The sequence below is a fragment of the Lepidochelys olivacea genome (genome assembly GCF_965140295.1).
Source record: "Lepidochelys olivacea isolate rLepOli2 genome assembly, chromosome: 10".
In the NCBI taxonomy this organism is placed as follows: domain Eukaryota; kingdom Metazoa; phylum Chordata; order Testudines; family Cheloniidae; genus Lepidochelys; species Lepidochelys olivacea.
In genome coordinates this window covers 43,337,942-43,355,122 of record NC_140420.1, presented here as the reverse complement: position 1 = coordinate 43,355,122, position 17,181 = coordinate 43,337,942, and the positions used below count along the sequence as shown (strand labels likewise).

At 51.5% G+C, this 17,181-nt stretch overlaps 1 protein-coding gene across 2 annotated transcripts in view; it reads right to left on the bottom strand.

The window, feature by feature from the left end:
• Window positions 1-8,479: 8,479 nt before the first annotated feature.
• Window positions 8,480-17,181, bottom strand: part of HEXA (hexosaminidase subunit alpha) — a 29,430-nt gene continuing 20,728 nt past the window's right edge. The window contains exons 11-15 of one of the 2 annotated variants that reach the window (XM_084642402.1): window positions 15,767-15,947; window positions 15,232-15,322; window positions 10,763-10,867; window positions 10,031-10,137; window positions 8,480-9,713 (exon numbers count right to left, since the gene is read on the bottom strand). In XM_084642402.1, coding sequence (XP_084498528.1) covers window positions 10,074-10,137; window positions 10,763-10,867; window positions 15,232-15,322; window positions 15,767-15,947 — 441 coding nt within the window. In that variant the 3' untranslated portion in view covers window positions 8,480-9,713; window positions 10,031-10,073. Of the gene's footprint in view, window positions 10,138-10,762; window positions 10,868-15,231; window positions 15,323-15,766; window positions 15,948-17,181 lie in introns of both variants that reach the window. The other variant, XM_084642401.1, reaches the window with a different exon arrangement.

The following is a 17,181-nucleotide window of genomic DNA, read 5'->3' as shown; positions in this document are numbered from 1 at the left end:
ACTAAATCATCCCAGCCAGGGCTTTGTCAAGCCGGGCCTTAAAAACCTCTAAGGATGGAGATTCCACCAGCTCCCAAGGTAACCCATTCCAGTGCTTCACCACCCTCCTAGTGAAATAGTGTTTCCTAATGTCCAACCTAGACCTCCCCCTCTGCAACTTGAGACCATTGATCCTTGTTCTGTCGTCTGCTACCACTGAGAACAGCTGAGCTCCATCCTCTTTGGAACCCTCCTTCAGGTAGTTGAAGGCTGCTATCAAATCCCCCCTCACTCTTCTCTTCTGGGGACTAAACAAGCTCAGTTCCCTCAGCCTTCCCTCGTAAATCATGTGCCCCAGCCCCCTGATCATTTTTGTTGCCCTCTGCTGGACTCTCTCCAATTTGTCCACATCCTTTCTGTAGTGGGGGGCCCAAAACTGGATGCAGTACTCTAGATGTGGTCTCACCAGTGCTGAATAGAGGGGAATAATCACTTCCCTCGATCTGCTGGCAATGCTCCTACTAATGCAGCCCAATATGCCATTAGCCTTCTTGGCAACAAGGGCACACTTTTCACTTATATCCAGCTTCTCATCCACTCTAATTCCAGGTCCTTCTCTGCAGAACTGCTGCTTAGCTAGTCAGTCCCTGGCCTGTAGCAGTGCATAGGATTCTTCCGTCCTAAGTGCAGGACTCTGCACTTGTCCTTGTTGAACTTCATCAGATTTCTTTTGGCCCAATCCTCTAATTTGTCTAGATCACTCTGGACCCTATCCCTACTCTCCAGCTTATCTACCTTTCCCCCCAGCTTATTGTCATCTGCGAACTGGCTGAGGGTGCAATCCATCCCATCATCCAGATCATTAATAAAGATGTTGAACAAAATCCTCAGTGATCCCACTGTTTCTTCAACTCTGGGTGATAGAGAAGCCCACATAGTGACCACTTGTTGGGGCAGGTCAGCCATGGCAGAAATTAGACCTGATTAAACTAGCCCCTAGCGTTATACAACTAAGTGTACTCATGGCTACCAGACACAGCTGGCCCAGTTTCCAGTGGGGATCCCACATCCACCTGTGACTCCTCTGCAATGAGATGGGAACTCTCCAAAACTGCAGGGCTGATTTCCTATGGCTATCATGTTGTAGAACCACAGACCTTGCAGGACATGATGGAAAGGCTGCATATGGGACACCAGGGCCTCACAAAATGCTAGGCATGAGTCTCAGTGTGGTGGCCCAACACAGAGCAGGAAACTGAGGAAGGATGGCCCAGTGGTTAGAGCACTAGCCTATCACTTGAGAGACCAGCTCTCAAGTCCCTGTTCTGCCACAGACAATATGTGACCTTGGGCAAGTCACTTGTCCCTCAGTTCCCGCTCTGTACTATGGGAATAATACCCTGCTTTGCCAGGGAATGGATACATTAAGGATTTGTGAAGTACTCAGGTACTATGGCAAAGGAAGCCCTACAAGCCCCTAAGATAGTTTGAAGTGAAAAGGAAGATGGCATCACGTGACTCTTACCAAATGACCAGAGAGACACAATTCGAAGGAGCTCTTAGCATGACGTGAGAGGTTTGGAGGAGCTGTGTAAGGACCAGGACTTACCTATCAGGGAACCATTGACTAGGGCCATACAGATTCTATTTCTCATTGGATCACCAGGTCACAGAGCAATAGAAAGGCAACTTCTCTCCTTCTGGCATCCAGGAGGAATAACCCTGGCCAACAGGCCATTGTCTGCCCACTTCAAATTCCAAGCTTTTGGGATACAGTATCTTTTCAGGCATATTTATGCCAGCACCCACCACCCAGCAGGGGATGGACTAGCCAAGATAGCAGCACAGAGAATTTCACCTCAAACCCCCCATGCTAACACTGCTGAGCTACGCCCCACCGGTCCCTGCAGTCAGCCCAGGGACTTGTCAAAATAACACTGCCCCAGCCCTAGAGGTAACCTCCATCCCCTGGGGCCCCAAAGAAATGGCTGCAAATCCAAGCACACTCAGGCCTTCTGCAACTGGGGAGTGCAGCCCAACACTTAAGCCAGCTTTGGTTATCACCTGTCCTCACCATATCCTGACACCCTACCTGGCTGAGACTGGTACCAAGTACTCAGTGCAGTAGACCAGGGCCATCCTCAGCTGCTCTGAAAGCCTGTTGATTGGCCGTGTGACCCTCAGAGAAAAGGCACTCACCCCACAGCTGTAGATTGTTATGGTGACACTTGCCCTCACCCTCCAGAACAGTCTTTACACATTGGGATGTAAAGGTCCAGGTGCATCCACCAGACAAACCCAGGCTCAAGGCCAGAAGGTGAATGGGCAGGGGCTGAAGCCAGTGACTTGGCTGGATCTCTACATGCTGTTGGTAAGTATTTACTCTTGCTAAGGACAGTTTGTGCCAAAAAATGGTGGGCAAGACGTGTGGCTGTGTGTGCTGTGTCTGAATTGGTAGCAAGAAGCCGGGTGGGGGCTGGGGAGATTGTAGCAGAAGTGACAGAGAAGCAGAGAGAGGGAGGAGCTTCTGGGATAACGCTGGTTCCATTATTCTAATAAAGCAACTCTGGGATTCTTTACCATTGGCACATAGCAAAGTAATAATCTGAGCCCTTTGGGTGGGGGCAGGGAAAGCATCTCTGGAGGTGGCAGGGGGCAGGTACAGCCTTTATCTGAGCCCCTCGGGCAGGCATGGGGCAGTGTGTGAATGGTGGCACTCAGGGGGCTGGGCACAGGATCTGAGACCTCGGGTGGGCACGGGGCAGGGTTTGAATGGTAATGATGGGAGGGGGCGGCCTGGGCATGGGATTTCTCTGAGTCCCTCCAGTGGGTGTTGTGTTTAGGTAACTACGGAGCTGGCCTTAAAAAGTGTGGCCATGGCAACCAGGACCCCAACTAACCTACAGTAATGAAACGCCACCTGCAGCTGGACCTGCTGATCCCTCCTGGGCTAGGCACCTGCCAGCTCCACGGCACGGGACCTGCTGTATCACAGCAACTGCCCTAGCAACAAGCAGGGGCCCTCTCAAACCACTTGGCAAGCAGCTTTGGGAAGCCAACCTGACCTCCTGGGATGTGCCCCTCCGCAGCCACGCCCAGTGCTGCAGCAGAACGGCCCCCAAGGGAGGCAGTGCCGGCAGGCCCAGAGAGCTCCCCTCTGTCCCATGCACAAGCAGCTGCCAGCGGGACTCCGCTCCCTCCGGCGAGTCCCCAGCATGGACCCTCCTGCCCAGCCTTGGGCCTCTCAGCCTGCTATGGGGTGGGATGGCTCCAGGGGGGCGCTCTCACTAAGGACAAGGGTGGAGGAGGAAGAGGCCATGCAGGGCACAGTAGGCCGCTGGGAACCAGAGGCGGCCGCGGAGGGTGCTCCTCGAGATCATGGGTGAGAGCATTCAGGGAGGGAGAGGAGAGCCCTGGGGACTGCGGGTTGGGAGCTGGGAGGGGATGTCACGTGGCATGGCCCATACAGCCCTTGGCAGGGGGGAGGGGAGCAGCCCGTCATCACACACACCAGCATGGCTGGCCCTTTGGGGGCAGTTGCATTGAAGGCCAAGAACAGAAGGAGCCAGGGAGGGGGGTGTTCTCCTGCCTAGGGCTGATCCCTACAGGGCAGGACAGCCTGGGGCAAGCAGGCCCTGCACTGCACCTGCCCTGTGGATAGACAACAGCCGCCAGGTGCTTTTCACTCAGCATTCTCACCGCCGAGCTCGGAGCAAGGTAATAATCAGCCATCTGCTCTTCCAGCGGAGCAGGGCTGGAGGATGGAAAGCTGCATGCCAGGGCCCCGCCCAGCGGGCACTTGGGCTCACCAGCTGTGCCCTCCAGATCTCAGCTCTGAGCTCCCAGCAGGCCTGGAGGGTGTGGGTTCACTCCTCAGGGGGTTACACAAATGGCTGAGGCAAAGCCAGGAGAGCAGCAGCTTTTATTTCAATGGCAAATGTCTTTTCCTAAGCGTGATACAGAGTTCTGGAGCTTTCCCAGCTCCTGGGTGGAGGGGTTACACATTGGGGGGCAGGCGAGAGAGCATCAGGCTGTAGGTGGGGTACATCCAGGTGTGTTTGGGCACAGCTGAGTGACTCGGGCGTGTGCACACACCATGAACGTGTAGGGGCACAGCCCGCAGGCACACCTGCAGCTCTGGGAACGTACAAGTGTGTGCACAATGCTGTGAGCACCTGACAGCATCTGGCTGTGCGGGTAGCTCGAGATCTCGCATGGATACTCGTGGCTGTGGCAGGACAGCTGGGCAAGCGTGCCTCTGGGCGCATGGCTGTGCGTGTGATGGGGCATGGCGGATGCAGGGGTTTGGTGTGAGCATCTCCGTGTCTAGCGCTCTCAGGGCACTGACACATCTGCGGTGGAGCTGAGTCCTGCTTGCCAGCCGCCAAGAGAGAGTCTAAGGTGGCTCCTAATGGCACTAGTGGCATGGGGCGAATGCGGCCTTCAAGGCAGAGGCAGCTCCACTCCGAGGCCAGAACACCGGGAGTTGTGTTATTACCGGCTCTGGATTATTATTTGCTCCCTGGGCTTTTTTTCCTCTCCAAAGAGAAAGAGCATTTTCACTCCCACTGAACTGTCACCGTGCCGGGCTGTCAGTCGCTGCTGTGGAGTGCCAGTGCTGGGAGGGGCTCAGCACACTGCTGACGCCGTCCGTGCCAGCAGACAGGTGGTATCATTGGCTGTGCTTTGCCTCCCCCACACCAGACGCTGCAGCAATGACTAACTCCATCTGCTTCTCCCCAGCCCCCTCCAAGCTGTGACCCCTTACTTCCATCCCCTCCCCTCTTCATAAGGGTCTGGGAACACCAAACCCCAGTGGGTAGAGCCTGGACTGAAGTCTGGGGTGAGCTTAGCATGCTTCCCGCCGCAGGGAGCACTGGCCAGAGCCCAAACTTGCTTCACAGGGGTGGCTTCCCTGGTATCGCTCTCCAGAGGTGGGGCGGCCTTGTGTGCTGGATGGGGGGGATACACCGAGCCCCATCCATTGATCTCAGTGGTGTTACACCAAGAATGAATTTGGGCCTTGTCTCTCAACTTCCCACGTGGGACTCAGGAGTAAGCCATCACCCTCCTGAGCTGTCTCCTTGCCTTAGCGTCATTGGGCAGCTTTCCACAAGGCCAGGACTGAGTGGGGACAGCTTGTGGGACATCAACGTCTGCTCAGTTCTGCAGCTGAACCTGGGGCCCCATCTCACAGGCAGTCCGAAGCTGTGGCGATGCTAGGTCAATCACCCCCCCCCCGCCCCCAGCCCTATGTGCGCAGGGCCATAGTTCAGCTGAGCAGGACACCCAGCTCCCATTGGCAACACATGGGAGTTCCCCCTGAAGCACCCAAGGCTGCAGCTGAAGTCAACGGGAGATGCTGGGGCTCAGCACTTCTGACAAAGCAGCCCACAGGTGGTGAGTCAGTCACTCCAAGGCCACCACTGGCAATCTCCGAGTCTTACCTAAGCTTGGGTAAACCAAGCTGATCCTGGCCTTTGGGTTAGCGCAGCCTGATTTTCACAACAAATCCCTGATGTGGATCGGGCTGCTCTGTCCCGCTGGCACCTCCATCGCATCCCGTGGCCACTGCAGCCCTGCCCAGACAGGCAGCAGACCGCCCTCAAGCTGCAGAGTGCAAGAGAGAGAGCAAGGTAGCCCAATGGTTCTAGGAACAGGGAACGGGACAGCACCTTTGCCTCCAGGCTGGCAGGGCAGATCCAGCCCAGACTGACACCCATCACAAGTCAATCCCAGCAGATGGTCACTTGGTGGCCAATGGGTGGGGGTTTGACTCCACTTTACAGCTGGCCCCATATGGGCAGGTGCAGCAGAGAGACCGAGGATCAAAGGGAGCGAGGGAAGCCTAGTCTACTCAAGGTTCTCCTACTGTGCCCATCACCCCATATCGGCGAGGTGGTACACTGATGGGTGCTCCAGGGGAAAGTGACCCCGCTGCTATCTGGGTGGGGCTGGTCCGGTCCTGTGTCCATCTAGCCCCGCTCCCAACTCAGCTCTGGTTTGGCAGCTCCCTGCTGGGCTAAGGACCCCCTTAGTGGCTGCTGAGCTGTGGTGAGGGGCTGGCCCTTAGACAGCAGTGTAAGACATTTTACCAACAGTCCCAGAGCGGCTGACACACGGGATAAAAGAAGCAGTGAGGGGAAGGGCAGAGAGGCAAGAAGTAAGGGTGAAAGAGGCCGAGAGGAGGGAGACACCCCGCTGTGGGTGGGGGAGGAAAGGCGTGAGGCAGGAGGTGAAAGGAGCAGTCAGACAGGAAGGACATATAATGGGAGGCTGAATCCCTCTCTTCCGTGCCAGACAACAAGCAAGGCCCTTTGCTACCAGAGCACAAAAGATGCTCGCCCTGCTGCTTCTCATGCTGTGTCCATGCTGTAGGGTAGAGAAGGCTCCCTAAGGCAGCCTCACATTCACTGCAAACCGACTGGAAAGCCAGCCTGTGGGAAGTGTGTGTGTGGGGTAGGGGGATCTCTGCTCAGAGTGCAGGCGACCAGGCCTGACAGCACAACCAGCAGCCCCAGGGCTCTGCACTTCTGTGGCTGGGGGGGTAGGGCCCCAGTCTCCCCATTACCCAAGCTCTGAAGCCGAGATCGGGCGTAGTGCGAGCGGCAACCCGTGCCAGTCAGCCTCCGCCTGCTCTCACCGGCTTCATGCGGAACAAAGGCGCCCACGCCACATGGTAACAATTTACGCTGCATGGGAAAAGCTATAGTCACTTTTAAAAATAGGAAGGGATGAGAATCCCTCCCCTCCATGTGGGCTGCCCCTCGCAGAAAGGGAGAGGGGCGCTCATCCCCAGAGCAGTACTGCCCCCTGTTGGCACCTCAGCCACACTGCGTGAAGTATAACTAGCCACTCCAAATGTGATCATTGTCCACAGGCCTCTGCCTCCCCCAGCCCTGTGACTGCGCCAGGAAGCCTGGCTGAGGGATAACAGGGTGGGGTTACACTCAGGAATTGCTGCCACAAAGGGGAAGCCAGGCATGATCCTCAGCAGAGTCACCCAGAGCTGGGTCACCAGGCCAGGCGGTGTTTGGCCTCCAAAGCAGGGCGCAGCTGGCCCCAGGTTGTTCTGGTCTTAGCTCAAGAACTGGATTTTGCAGGATTATGCCAGGGCTCTTTATGTGCTGTCTCCCTCTCCTACCCCACCCCACGCTGCTCCAAGTGCCCATGCTACCACCCAGGCAGGGCCGTCCCTGATTTCCCCCCAACCCCCCACAGAGAGTCTGGGCTGTGCTCAAGGCCTGCAGGGCCTGGGAGGCCCGCCCCACCTATAGAAGTTATGACATTGCTTTAAAAATCATGAGATTTTTTTTAAAAAAAGAAATGTTGGGATCTTTTTATTCCCCTTGTGGAGTTTTGAGCCCTGAGGGATCATGTTTTCAAGCTTATTTCCGCACTGAGGGCTTGAAGTTTTTAAAATGAAAGCTGAGATCTCACATAACCCCAGGACTCCAGGAGCTAGGGCTTCAAGAAAAAACACCAAGTAGTGCCAGTCTCACGATGAAATCATGAGAGTTGGCAACACCTTTTAAGATAAAAATGTATCTGGATTTTCCAGAAAATTGCTCTCAATAAGTTGGATGATGTTTAAAAGAGTTAACAAACGTACATGGATAAAAGAAATACTACTGCCTAGCTCTTCTATACTGCTTTTCATCCATAGACCTCAAAGCATTTTTATCATCCCCATTTTACAGATGGGGAAACTGAGGCATGGAGAGGGATAAGTGACTTGCCCAAGGTTACCCAGCAGGTCTACAGCAGAGCCAGGAATAGAACCCAGGCCTCGAGTTCCAGTCCAGTGCTCTAACCACTATGAAACACGGCTTTCCAGTGATCTTTATAATAAAAATCATGCATACTAAACCACTTGCAACTAAAGGCACCAATGGGAAGTCTACCTCATTCAGCACAGGCTGTGTGGCACAATTCAATGTACTTTGAAGACAGCAGTTTCCTGTTTTCCTTTTTGTTTTGTTTTTTAGTAACACACATTGTAGGCAGTAAATTCATTTACCCCAGTCTTTAAATCAGATACAGTGTTTAGGCTGTTTTAACTGTTCTTACCCTGTAGGTCATGGCACTGCCCAGATTGCTGCCTGGAAGGGGCACCCTGCTATGGAAAAGGTTGGGATTTGCAACACTATTTCATATTACAATGCAGGGCCCCTGGAAATGTTCCCTCTTATTCCCTCATTTAATAGCACCCTCCATGGACATGGGCCAGTACTGAGGGCTTTAGCTCAGAAGTGATTTTAACCTTTTTCATTTGTAAACCCCTAAAACATTTCAAATTAAGGTGTGGATCCCTTTGGAAATCTTAGACACAGACTGCGGACCCCCAGGGGTCCACAGACAACAGGTTGAAAACCACTGGCCTACGTAAACAGCAGATCTCCCAAGACTGTCCCCTAGTGGTGACAGGAAGGACTGCAGACATAATCGTCCCTTTAAGAATATACCCTAGAACTAGAGATGAAAAATAAATTCAAACTCAGCCATTTCTGGATATTTTTAATGAAAATTTAACAATCATAACGTCTGAACAGTTGTAGAGAAGTGACAGCACAGCAGTGGCTTATTTAAAGCAAAGTCACATAGCGTTCCTACAGTGCAGCATCTTGTCCAGTTCAGAAAAATTAACCCAAAACCAGATACCAGTTGCATCGGTAGGGGCTTTCACCAGGAGATCCTAGCTGTCAAAGACAAGTGTCTCAACTCACTGATCATCTAGTGAACAGCTAAGCTGGTCCCTGCCTCTAGGAGTGTACAATCAATTCAATAAAGACTAGAAGAAGGTAAATCTGAGCCGACCCTCACTGCAGGGACTCAAACACTGGGAAGTTGGATACGCTGACTGACTCCTGTGTGAGGCTGCATACCCGACAAGGGGACTGGCCAGTGAGGGCCCAGCGGGGATTGTAATATCATTGGGCAATTCCCTCAATTCCTAAAAAGGAGAAGGCAAGAAGGAAGCTGAGGGAGGAATCTGGAGTTATTGCCTCATAGAGGCTTTGGGGGGGGCCACTCTCTTGAGACAGGCAAGAGAAGAAGGCAGCATCCAGGGTAAGGAGCAGAGACGGTGGCATGAAGAGGAAAGCACAACTGGGCTGCAGGCAGAGTTAGGAGGAACAAAGAGAAAAGAAACAGCAGAACAAACAAGGGCTGGGTTGAATGGCTAGTCCCCACTAACAGCTTGTGCATTGGTGCGGAGAGAATCTTACACGCCAAAGGTGTGTCCACACTAGGAAGGGGGGGGGGGGTGTTACCACACGGTAACAGCTTAGCATGGAGAAAGTAGTCTGCAGTTTTAACACCTTCAGTGGTCAAGGTAAAAGCTAGGCGGAGCCTAAGGTTTCATCCAACCAACTAAGACTACAACTGCCTGCCCCACCTGGCTAAACCCCTTGTGCCCCCAAGACCTGAGACAGACACAGACCAGTCACAAGCTATACAGTTAGGCACACAGCGCGAGCTAAGCCAGCCAGGCTCCCAGCAATATCATCATGCTCAGGCATGTTCGGGACAGGGAGCAAACCCTGAGCTGAGGCCTCTGCTCCTGGAGGTAGGCAGGCATGGAGGTAGGCAGGAGTGGAGCTGTTCTGCTGCACTAGGAGTCGGGTGTAGTAGCACATGCAGGTCAGGGTCTGTAGGCTTCCCTGCTGGCGTGGAGCGGGGGGCATCTGCTCTGAAGCGACTCTCACTCTGGTACTGCGGCACTGCATATGTCACTACAAAGTAAAGAGGGTTTGTAGCTGCCAACCCGGCAGCTCCAGCCTGGGCTCTTCCACACACCAAACCCTGTGCATCCCCAGTGCAATAGCTGACTGGAGCTACCCTGCTGCAGATGGGCCAGGAGCCTCACACAGCCTGCCCCGGCACTGGGACAGACTGAAAGGCACCTTCTCTCTTTGGGACTCCTTCTTTATTGGATTTAAAATTCAAACAGTAGAAAAAAGGCAAAGTATCTAAATCAGCTCATTGCAAGAACAAGAGCAACAGGGACGACCTGTAGCACATGGGAGCAGCTATTGTCTGAGATACACACACAGCACGCAGGTCGAAGGGGTGGGGGCAGCTGAGCTCTCCGTTCAGAACCCACTGTATTCAGGATCACAGTATCCTGTAAAGAGAGGTTGAGCCTGGATGCCTCGCCTGGAATAGAAGAGACACAGGAATACTACACAGAACCCATTGAGGCTTCCAGTCCTTGAAGGGGAGGGAGTTACTCTTAACCCTTTGGTGCCCTGATGAGAGTGATGTGCTGAAGTACAGGGTTCATTTCTTCTCTCCCCTGCATACTGAAGTTTTGAGGTATCTGATGATATTTTAGGGCTCAGGAAAGTGAGGGATTAGACCAGTTTTCACAGGCTAAGCAGGGTGGAGCCTGGTCTCTACCTGAAGGGAGACCCTCACGAAAAATCCACATGCTACAAGCAGCAGTGCTGGCAACTCTGTAGGGAGTGCTCTGCCACTGAATCAGCACTGAACCAATGCTTCAGCATGGCACTAGGGGTGCTGTGCTGCTGTGTGGTGCCATCTACCAGAGTTGGCAAACTAAGGTCCTGACCACTCATAGGCATTAATGATGCCATGGCACTTTGCATAACCCCAGTGCCCTGGTGAAATCCCAGCAGCCAGTTACAGTCTGCCTCCCTAGATTCCCTAGCAGCTCCAAAGGGACTCACTCCTCACTGCTGCCCCACCCCAGAGATGACTGAGTGATTTCCTGTGTCTAGCTGGGGTCTTGGATGAAAGGAGCTAGGCAAGTCACAATTACCTGAGCAGTGTGCAGCGGAAATTTGCCAGTCGTCTATATGCATCTTGCAGACCTCTCACAGTCTTATTGCTCCACAGCCTCTCAGCTATAGCCCCAGCTCTTGGCCTTGAGGAAATGAGATGCAAAGATGTGTTACTCTACACTGGAAGTCAGAGGGCTGCTAAGAGCAGGCGCTCCCAAACACTCCTGCACTGAACTGTGAGATGAAACTGTTCCTATTGAGGCAGAAATGCAGGGATGTCAGCAGAAAAGCTGGACTAACCTCCCAGGGAACGCAAAGGGCTCCAGTAGCAATCCCTGGGAGTGGAGAGGCATTACTAACACCCAGGCTGCTATACTTTGCTATACGTGGGGTCAGCACAGACATGATTTACAAAAGGCTCTCCGAGGCCAGGAAAAATTGGAACAATGATGGAGGAGGCTGGGGAGCTGTGAGAAGAAGAATGTCAAATATGCCTTGAATATTATTAGTAACTATTAGTCCTTAAGACCTTAAAAGAGAAAAGCAACCATTCTATTCCCTTCTCCATGACAACCAGGATTGCACCTACAACTCCTTCGCCTGTTCCAAATGTTAGCTCCTCCTAAAGGAACTCTGGACAACAAGAGATCAACATCCACCTCCAGAGTGCAAGACAGATGGGGTTAAGAAACCTCAGACCCCCAGAAATAAGAAACAGGAAACACAAACTCTGCAAGCTCTTGTTACTCAGACAAGTTCCTCTCATGAGCAGCATGTGGATAGAGCATCTTGTGATGCTAGCTGGCTGCTATGAACACCCCCTTTCTCTTGCCCATAAAATCCCGAAGGAACCCCTTGCTTTCTGACAGCAGTGATCGTTAGCCTGTTTCATCCTAGGAGTGAATTAAGTGCCAGAAACTTTTTTGGGGCAGAGGGGAGCAACTATAAATCAAATAAACTGTTCAAATAGTTGCTTATTGTGAGACCCAGAAAACTAAAGGTTCCACAGGACAAACTTCCCAATACCCCAAGAAATCCAACCAATTAGCTTTCACCCCAAATTTTAAGATGTACATTTGCTTGCTTTATCAATCAAATGCACCCTCTCTCCAGTCTTGTTCCTTCAAAATATTTTCTCTTGTATTGCAAGCCCTCAAGGATGTGAAATGCTGTATATATAATCAAAGAATGAATAGGCTAGATCCACTAAATTTAGCAGAACTATAAGGAATTTTGTTGGTTTTCTTTTTCAATTATTGTTGCACTCTAGAAGTGATATTAATTGTAAAGAACAAGGAGGAAAAAGACCATTGACAGATATAAGCACCTATACAGGGTACAGCTTTGAAATATTGAAAGAAATCGCTTAAAAGGGGAGAAAATTCCAATTAACAGTAGGGATTAATAGAGAACTACAATCCTTGAAATGAAGAACAAAAACCTCTGATAAAAAACTTCTGATGAAAAAAAAAAAACATTTACTGGCTATCGAGGGAAGCAGCAGGAAAACTGAGTGCTGAAATGTGAGTTTGTTTGGTCAGTATCCAATTGGAAATAAAAGCCATGCCCCCTCCAACACTCCCTGTCCCTGAAAAGGTGTAAAACTGAGGTCACTGTGGGGGTGGGGCTCAGTTCGCTGAACCTTCTCTCCAAAATATACTGCAGAAGTGAGATTCAATACCAGACACCTGACCAGCCCCTGGAATGGGCAGACTCTCCCTTTCCTGGGTTCCCAGCACAAAGGAGGGGTGAGATTTCATTTCAGAGATTGTATTTATTTCTGTTCTTTAAATAAAAACCTGAAAGTTCCCTTGTTGAGTCACCACCCCTTCTAGTGAGACCTCAACGAACCCTATATTGAATATATAAAATTGGCTGAAGAGAACCTCAAATAATCATAAAAAGAAAAGGAGTACTTGTGGCACCTTAGAGACTAACCAATTTATTTGAGCATAAGCTTTCGTGAGCTACAGCTCACTTCATCAGATGCATCCAATGAAGTGAGCTGTAGCTCACGAAAGCTTATGCTCAAATAAATTGGTTAGTCTCTAAGGTGCCACAAGTACTCCTTTTCTTTTTGCGAATACAGACTAACACCGCTGTTACTCTGAAACCTGTCAAATAATCATAGAATCATAGAATATCAGGGTTGGAAGGGACCTCAGGAGGTCATCTAGTCCAACGCCCTGCTCAAAGCAGGACCAATCCCCAACTAAATCATAACTTGAAGAAATTGCTTTTGATGTTTTAAACTAGTCCTTTTTGTACCAAACACTAGGACCACACTGCTAAGATTGCCTTAAAACAAGTACATCCTAACTCTTTGCAGAATTACTTGAAATATGACAAATGTACTACAGATACTAAAGAATTGATAACTGACAATTATAAGCATAATAAGAAATATTGGTTATTTGTACTATTCTATGATATAAACAACATGTTGTATTCCGTACACACTAGAACTTCTGACATCTAAACTTGACTATAGACTATTGATTTTATACTTATGTGGTTCTGGCTGAATAAATAAACTTGTTGATTGGTTAAGAACAACTCAGTGTCCTGATTAGAAAAGCACTGTCCCAAGGTAAAAGTAAATCTGAAAAGAAGGCAGTGTTAATGAGTAAGCTATTGCTCCCTGTACTAAATAAAAAGGGGTTCTCTGAATTATTTTCCATTCCAATATTGGCTAGAACATTTATTCAATTGGCAAATCTAGTTTGTCAGGTTTCAGCTTTAAAATCTAACTGGCACCTGAGCAAATTAATAACATTGACCCATTCATGCTTCCACGTCACTGGGAAAGCAGAGTGCCATTTGCCTGCGGGATTAATGGTGTGGCTGCAGCTCAAGCCAGCACACCCAAACTAGCCTTAATCTAACTAGCTCAGGGCCCAGATTAGTGAAGCTGTGGGAGCATGGGACTTCAGCACAGGCTGTACAAATCTTCCCAGAACTGCCATGGCTTCGCTGTTACTGGTACCTGAGCTAAATTAAAGCTAGCTTGGATATGTCTGCACATGTGGCAATCACACCCGGTGACTGCAGCATAGACAGACCCTAGAAAGGTGGGTGGTGGGAAAGAAGAGAAATAGGAGCCTCTTAGCAAACAGGATGTTATGCCAATCCACAGCCATTACACTGAATGTACTTAAGGAAACCCCACCTGCTGGTTCCTTGCAGATGTTCCCCCAACAAACACCAACATGCCTATCATTGCCATACCTTGAAACAGACTGAACGGGGTGGGATGGCAGAGCAGACAACACAGGATTACATGCTCACGAAGTTTTGCAGCAAAAACATGAGCCCCTGCCCCTGCATAGTAAAGTATAAGTGGAGAAGAGGAGAAAGCTGAGCTGAGATTAACCAGTCTTTCTACAGAGGCTTTAAGACAGGAAGGTTGGCTAAGTCCTGTATAAGGGTCCCTAAATCAGGCATTGATCAACAGTTATATTAATTCATTTAGAGCGTCTAGGGGAGAAGGCAGAAAGGAAACAAAAGGAGGACGGTAGCACGACAACCGCATAGAGGTTTTACAATGCCTCCCTCCTGGGGGAGGTAATGAGTTCCACAGGGCCTAGAGAATACTAGCTGACACCTCTCCTTTGCTAATTGAGCTGGGGGGCCTGGAGCAGGCCAGTTTGGCATGAGAATGACAGGAGCAGAGCAAGGCCACTGGTCTGGTGGGACAACATTTTAAGTCAACGTAATTATTTTTTATTTTTATAATAATTTAGCAAGTGAGTGTTTAAAAAAAAAGCCATTGGAAAACAAGAGCTCAAGGAACCACTTTGTGCCCAGCCTATGATAACAGCCAGTTAACTCTGCTCCAGCAGGAACTGGAGACTGTAAATAATTCAGGCCATTCAGTTCAGCACAAGGCAGTCAGATGGAGGTGGGATTCACTGTAAGGCACAAGGACCAAAGCCTGGTACCATTCAGCACCCAAAAGATGGGGACTCTAAAGCACCGAAGCACAGCTGCTCATCTACAAAGGTTGCCTGCCACCCGGGGCCTGTGCATTTACAGTGGAAACATGCCCAACTGGAAGGACGCTGTCTGCTAAGATCTGCCAGTACATCTACATTCTGAAAACAGGGAATCCTCCACTACACTGCCTTCCTCCCATAGAGTGTCGTGCTAGGCACAGGTCCCCTACAACCTGAGCCGCTATGGATGCTGTGATGCACTCACCACAACGTGGGGCTTCCCTCTGTGGAGTTTCACTATATCCAAGCAGACAGCCATAAATCCAGGTTTACAGGTGAGCCAGCCACTACAGCGATGGGAGACAGATCAGGAGACCACCACACCTGCTGTACTCCCATTGAGACACAGGGGCCCAATTCTCCTCTTCCCACAATCTCACCCTATTGGCCCCAGTGGAGTGGAGTTCCCTGCAATTTACACAATGCAGTGGGAAATCGGGCCAAGGACCATCACCCATGTCAGAAGAGAAGGGCTCAAGCCAGCCCCCCACCACTCTGATGGGTTCTCTTACCAGAGCCTGGGCGTCAGGTTAGTTACATCCACATATTCACCCCACATGCAGGCCTCTCCGCCAATCACCAGCTCCTTCTGCTCAGGGCTGCCTGTCAAAAGAGACACTTGTTCGAATGACAAAGGATCAGAATATGGGGTGGCATGTCCCCTCTGTCCCCGCCCACAGAGAGGAGTCTGTTATAGCATCCAGCTACAGGGCTTAGCTAATCAGCTCAAGCTGTAGAGACTCAGGCTTCTGCCCTGGAGGTCCCCGATGGCAAACATCAGCTACACGTGCTGAAGGACAGTTTGACTGTTTCACGCCAGAGGGAGGCTGTTCAGTGCCCATCCCCTAACAAGCAGGGCAGCTGCCAGTCACTGGAGCCAAGGGCACAGGAACTTGTGCTCACTTGGTTCAGCAGTAGGAAGTACTTGACTGGCCTGCTTGTTAGTTGACTGACCAGCCAGGACTGCTACATCACCCCCTCGACAGCCAGCTGTGTGTGAGGCCCCACAGGGGAGGCTGACACAGCCCACATGTGCAAGGGACACACCTTCAAACTCCAGAGGCTCCACCTGGTAAGCCGTCTGCCAGTCCTGCCCATATGAGATGCGGTTGAGATACCAGGGGGCAGAGAGCAGGGCCCTGTAACCGGCCTTGGTGACTCGAGCTACCTCCTGCTGGTACGGCCCGGCGTTCTCCCGCCATACGTGGATGATGGTGTCTGGCTTCACCTGGCCACACATGACAGAAATACGCATGATGCTCCATGCAAGGGGTCAGCGTGCCCCATTCCCCTAGCACACGAGAAGAGCCAGGCCAACAGCCCCCGAGGCAATCTGCAGCACACAACACTGCAAGGCACACACCACCCACGTGGGGACCTTCAGCAGGGACATGGGAACAGTGCCACCCAAGGACGACCCTCAGTTCACACTCCCCAGAGCCACACACACCCCTGTGCTGTACACACTTTTCTCCTGCTAGCTCAGCCTGGGACCCTGCAGCAGAAATGGGAAGTCACTGCTGCACTGGTAATGGCAAGAGTCAGCAAGACGATTCTTCTAGACAACCACACCCCTACCTGACAGCAATGTAGCACAGGCATGCTGTGCCCTCATGTGAAACTGACCCCACGGAGGGCACTTCCGTCATCCTTCCTACTCCACGCACCCAGCCCAAAGGGTAAACTAGGAAGGATGCTCTAGCAGACAGGGCACTGGACTAAGACTCTGGACTTCCTATGTGACCTCGGCCAAGTCTCTGAGCTCTTCCTGTGCCTCAGTACCCCAGACTACAGCCCCTGCAAGCCTCCCAGTGAGAAAAGAGTGTGAGGTGCTCAGTTACTATGGCAATGAGGGCCGTGTAAGTACCTAGACAGCTCGCTCCCAGGGGAGTCCCTGCTGCTCTTCCCCTAGCCGACGCCCTCTCTGACCCCCACAATCCCCTCAAGGTACCAGGCAGAAGTGGCTGGCTTCAGCTGGGGAAAGAGAAGCGGAAGGGGCCTGGAGAGAGAGATGCTGGGAGTGCCTTCCCTGAGGAGGGAGCAGCAAGGCTGCAGCAGCAGGGCAGCTCTGAGTTCTCAAATGCCATGCCAGCAAGTGACAGTGCCTGGTTGTATTCCTCACCCACCCCCACCACCAGCAGGGTCATGGTGTGAGCCAGCCCCCTGCACTGGCCTGGAGTGGGTATAGTGAGCAGCTGATAGAGTAGGCTGTGACCGAATAGCCACAGGTTGTGAACAGCACACCTGCTGCGGAGGGAGCTATGGACCTAAAGGGAGAGCATGCCTGGGACAGCATCAAAGACCTGCCTCTTAAGGGATCAGGCCACAAGGAATCAGGGGAAGAACCATGGCTAACAAAGGAGGGAAAAAGCCCATGGGCGAGGGTGGAGAATTCCCCCCACCAACCCCTGGCCCAAGAGCAAACCCAGTGCCTGGCAGAGCCCAGCAGGGGATGGGGCAGG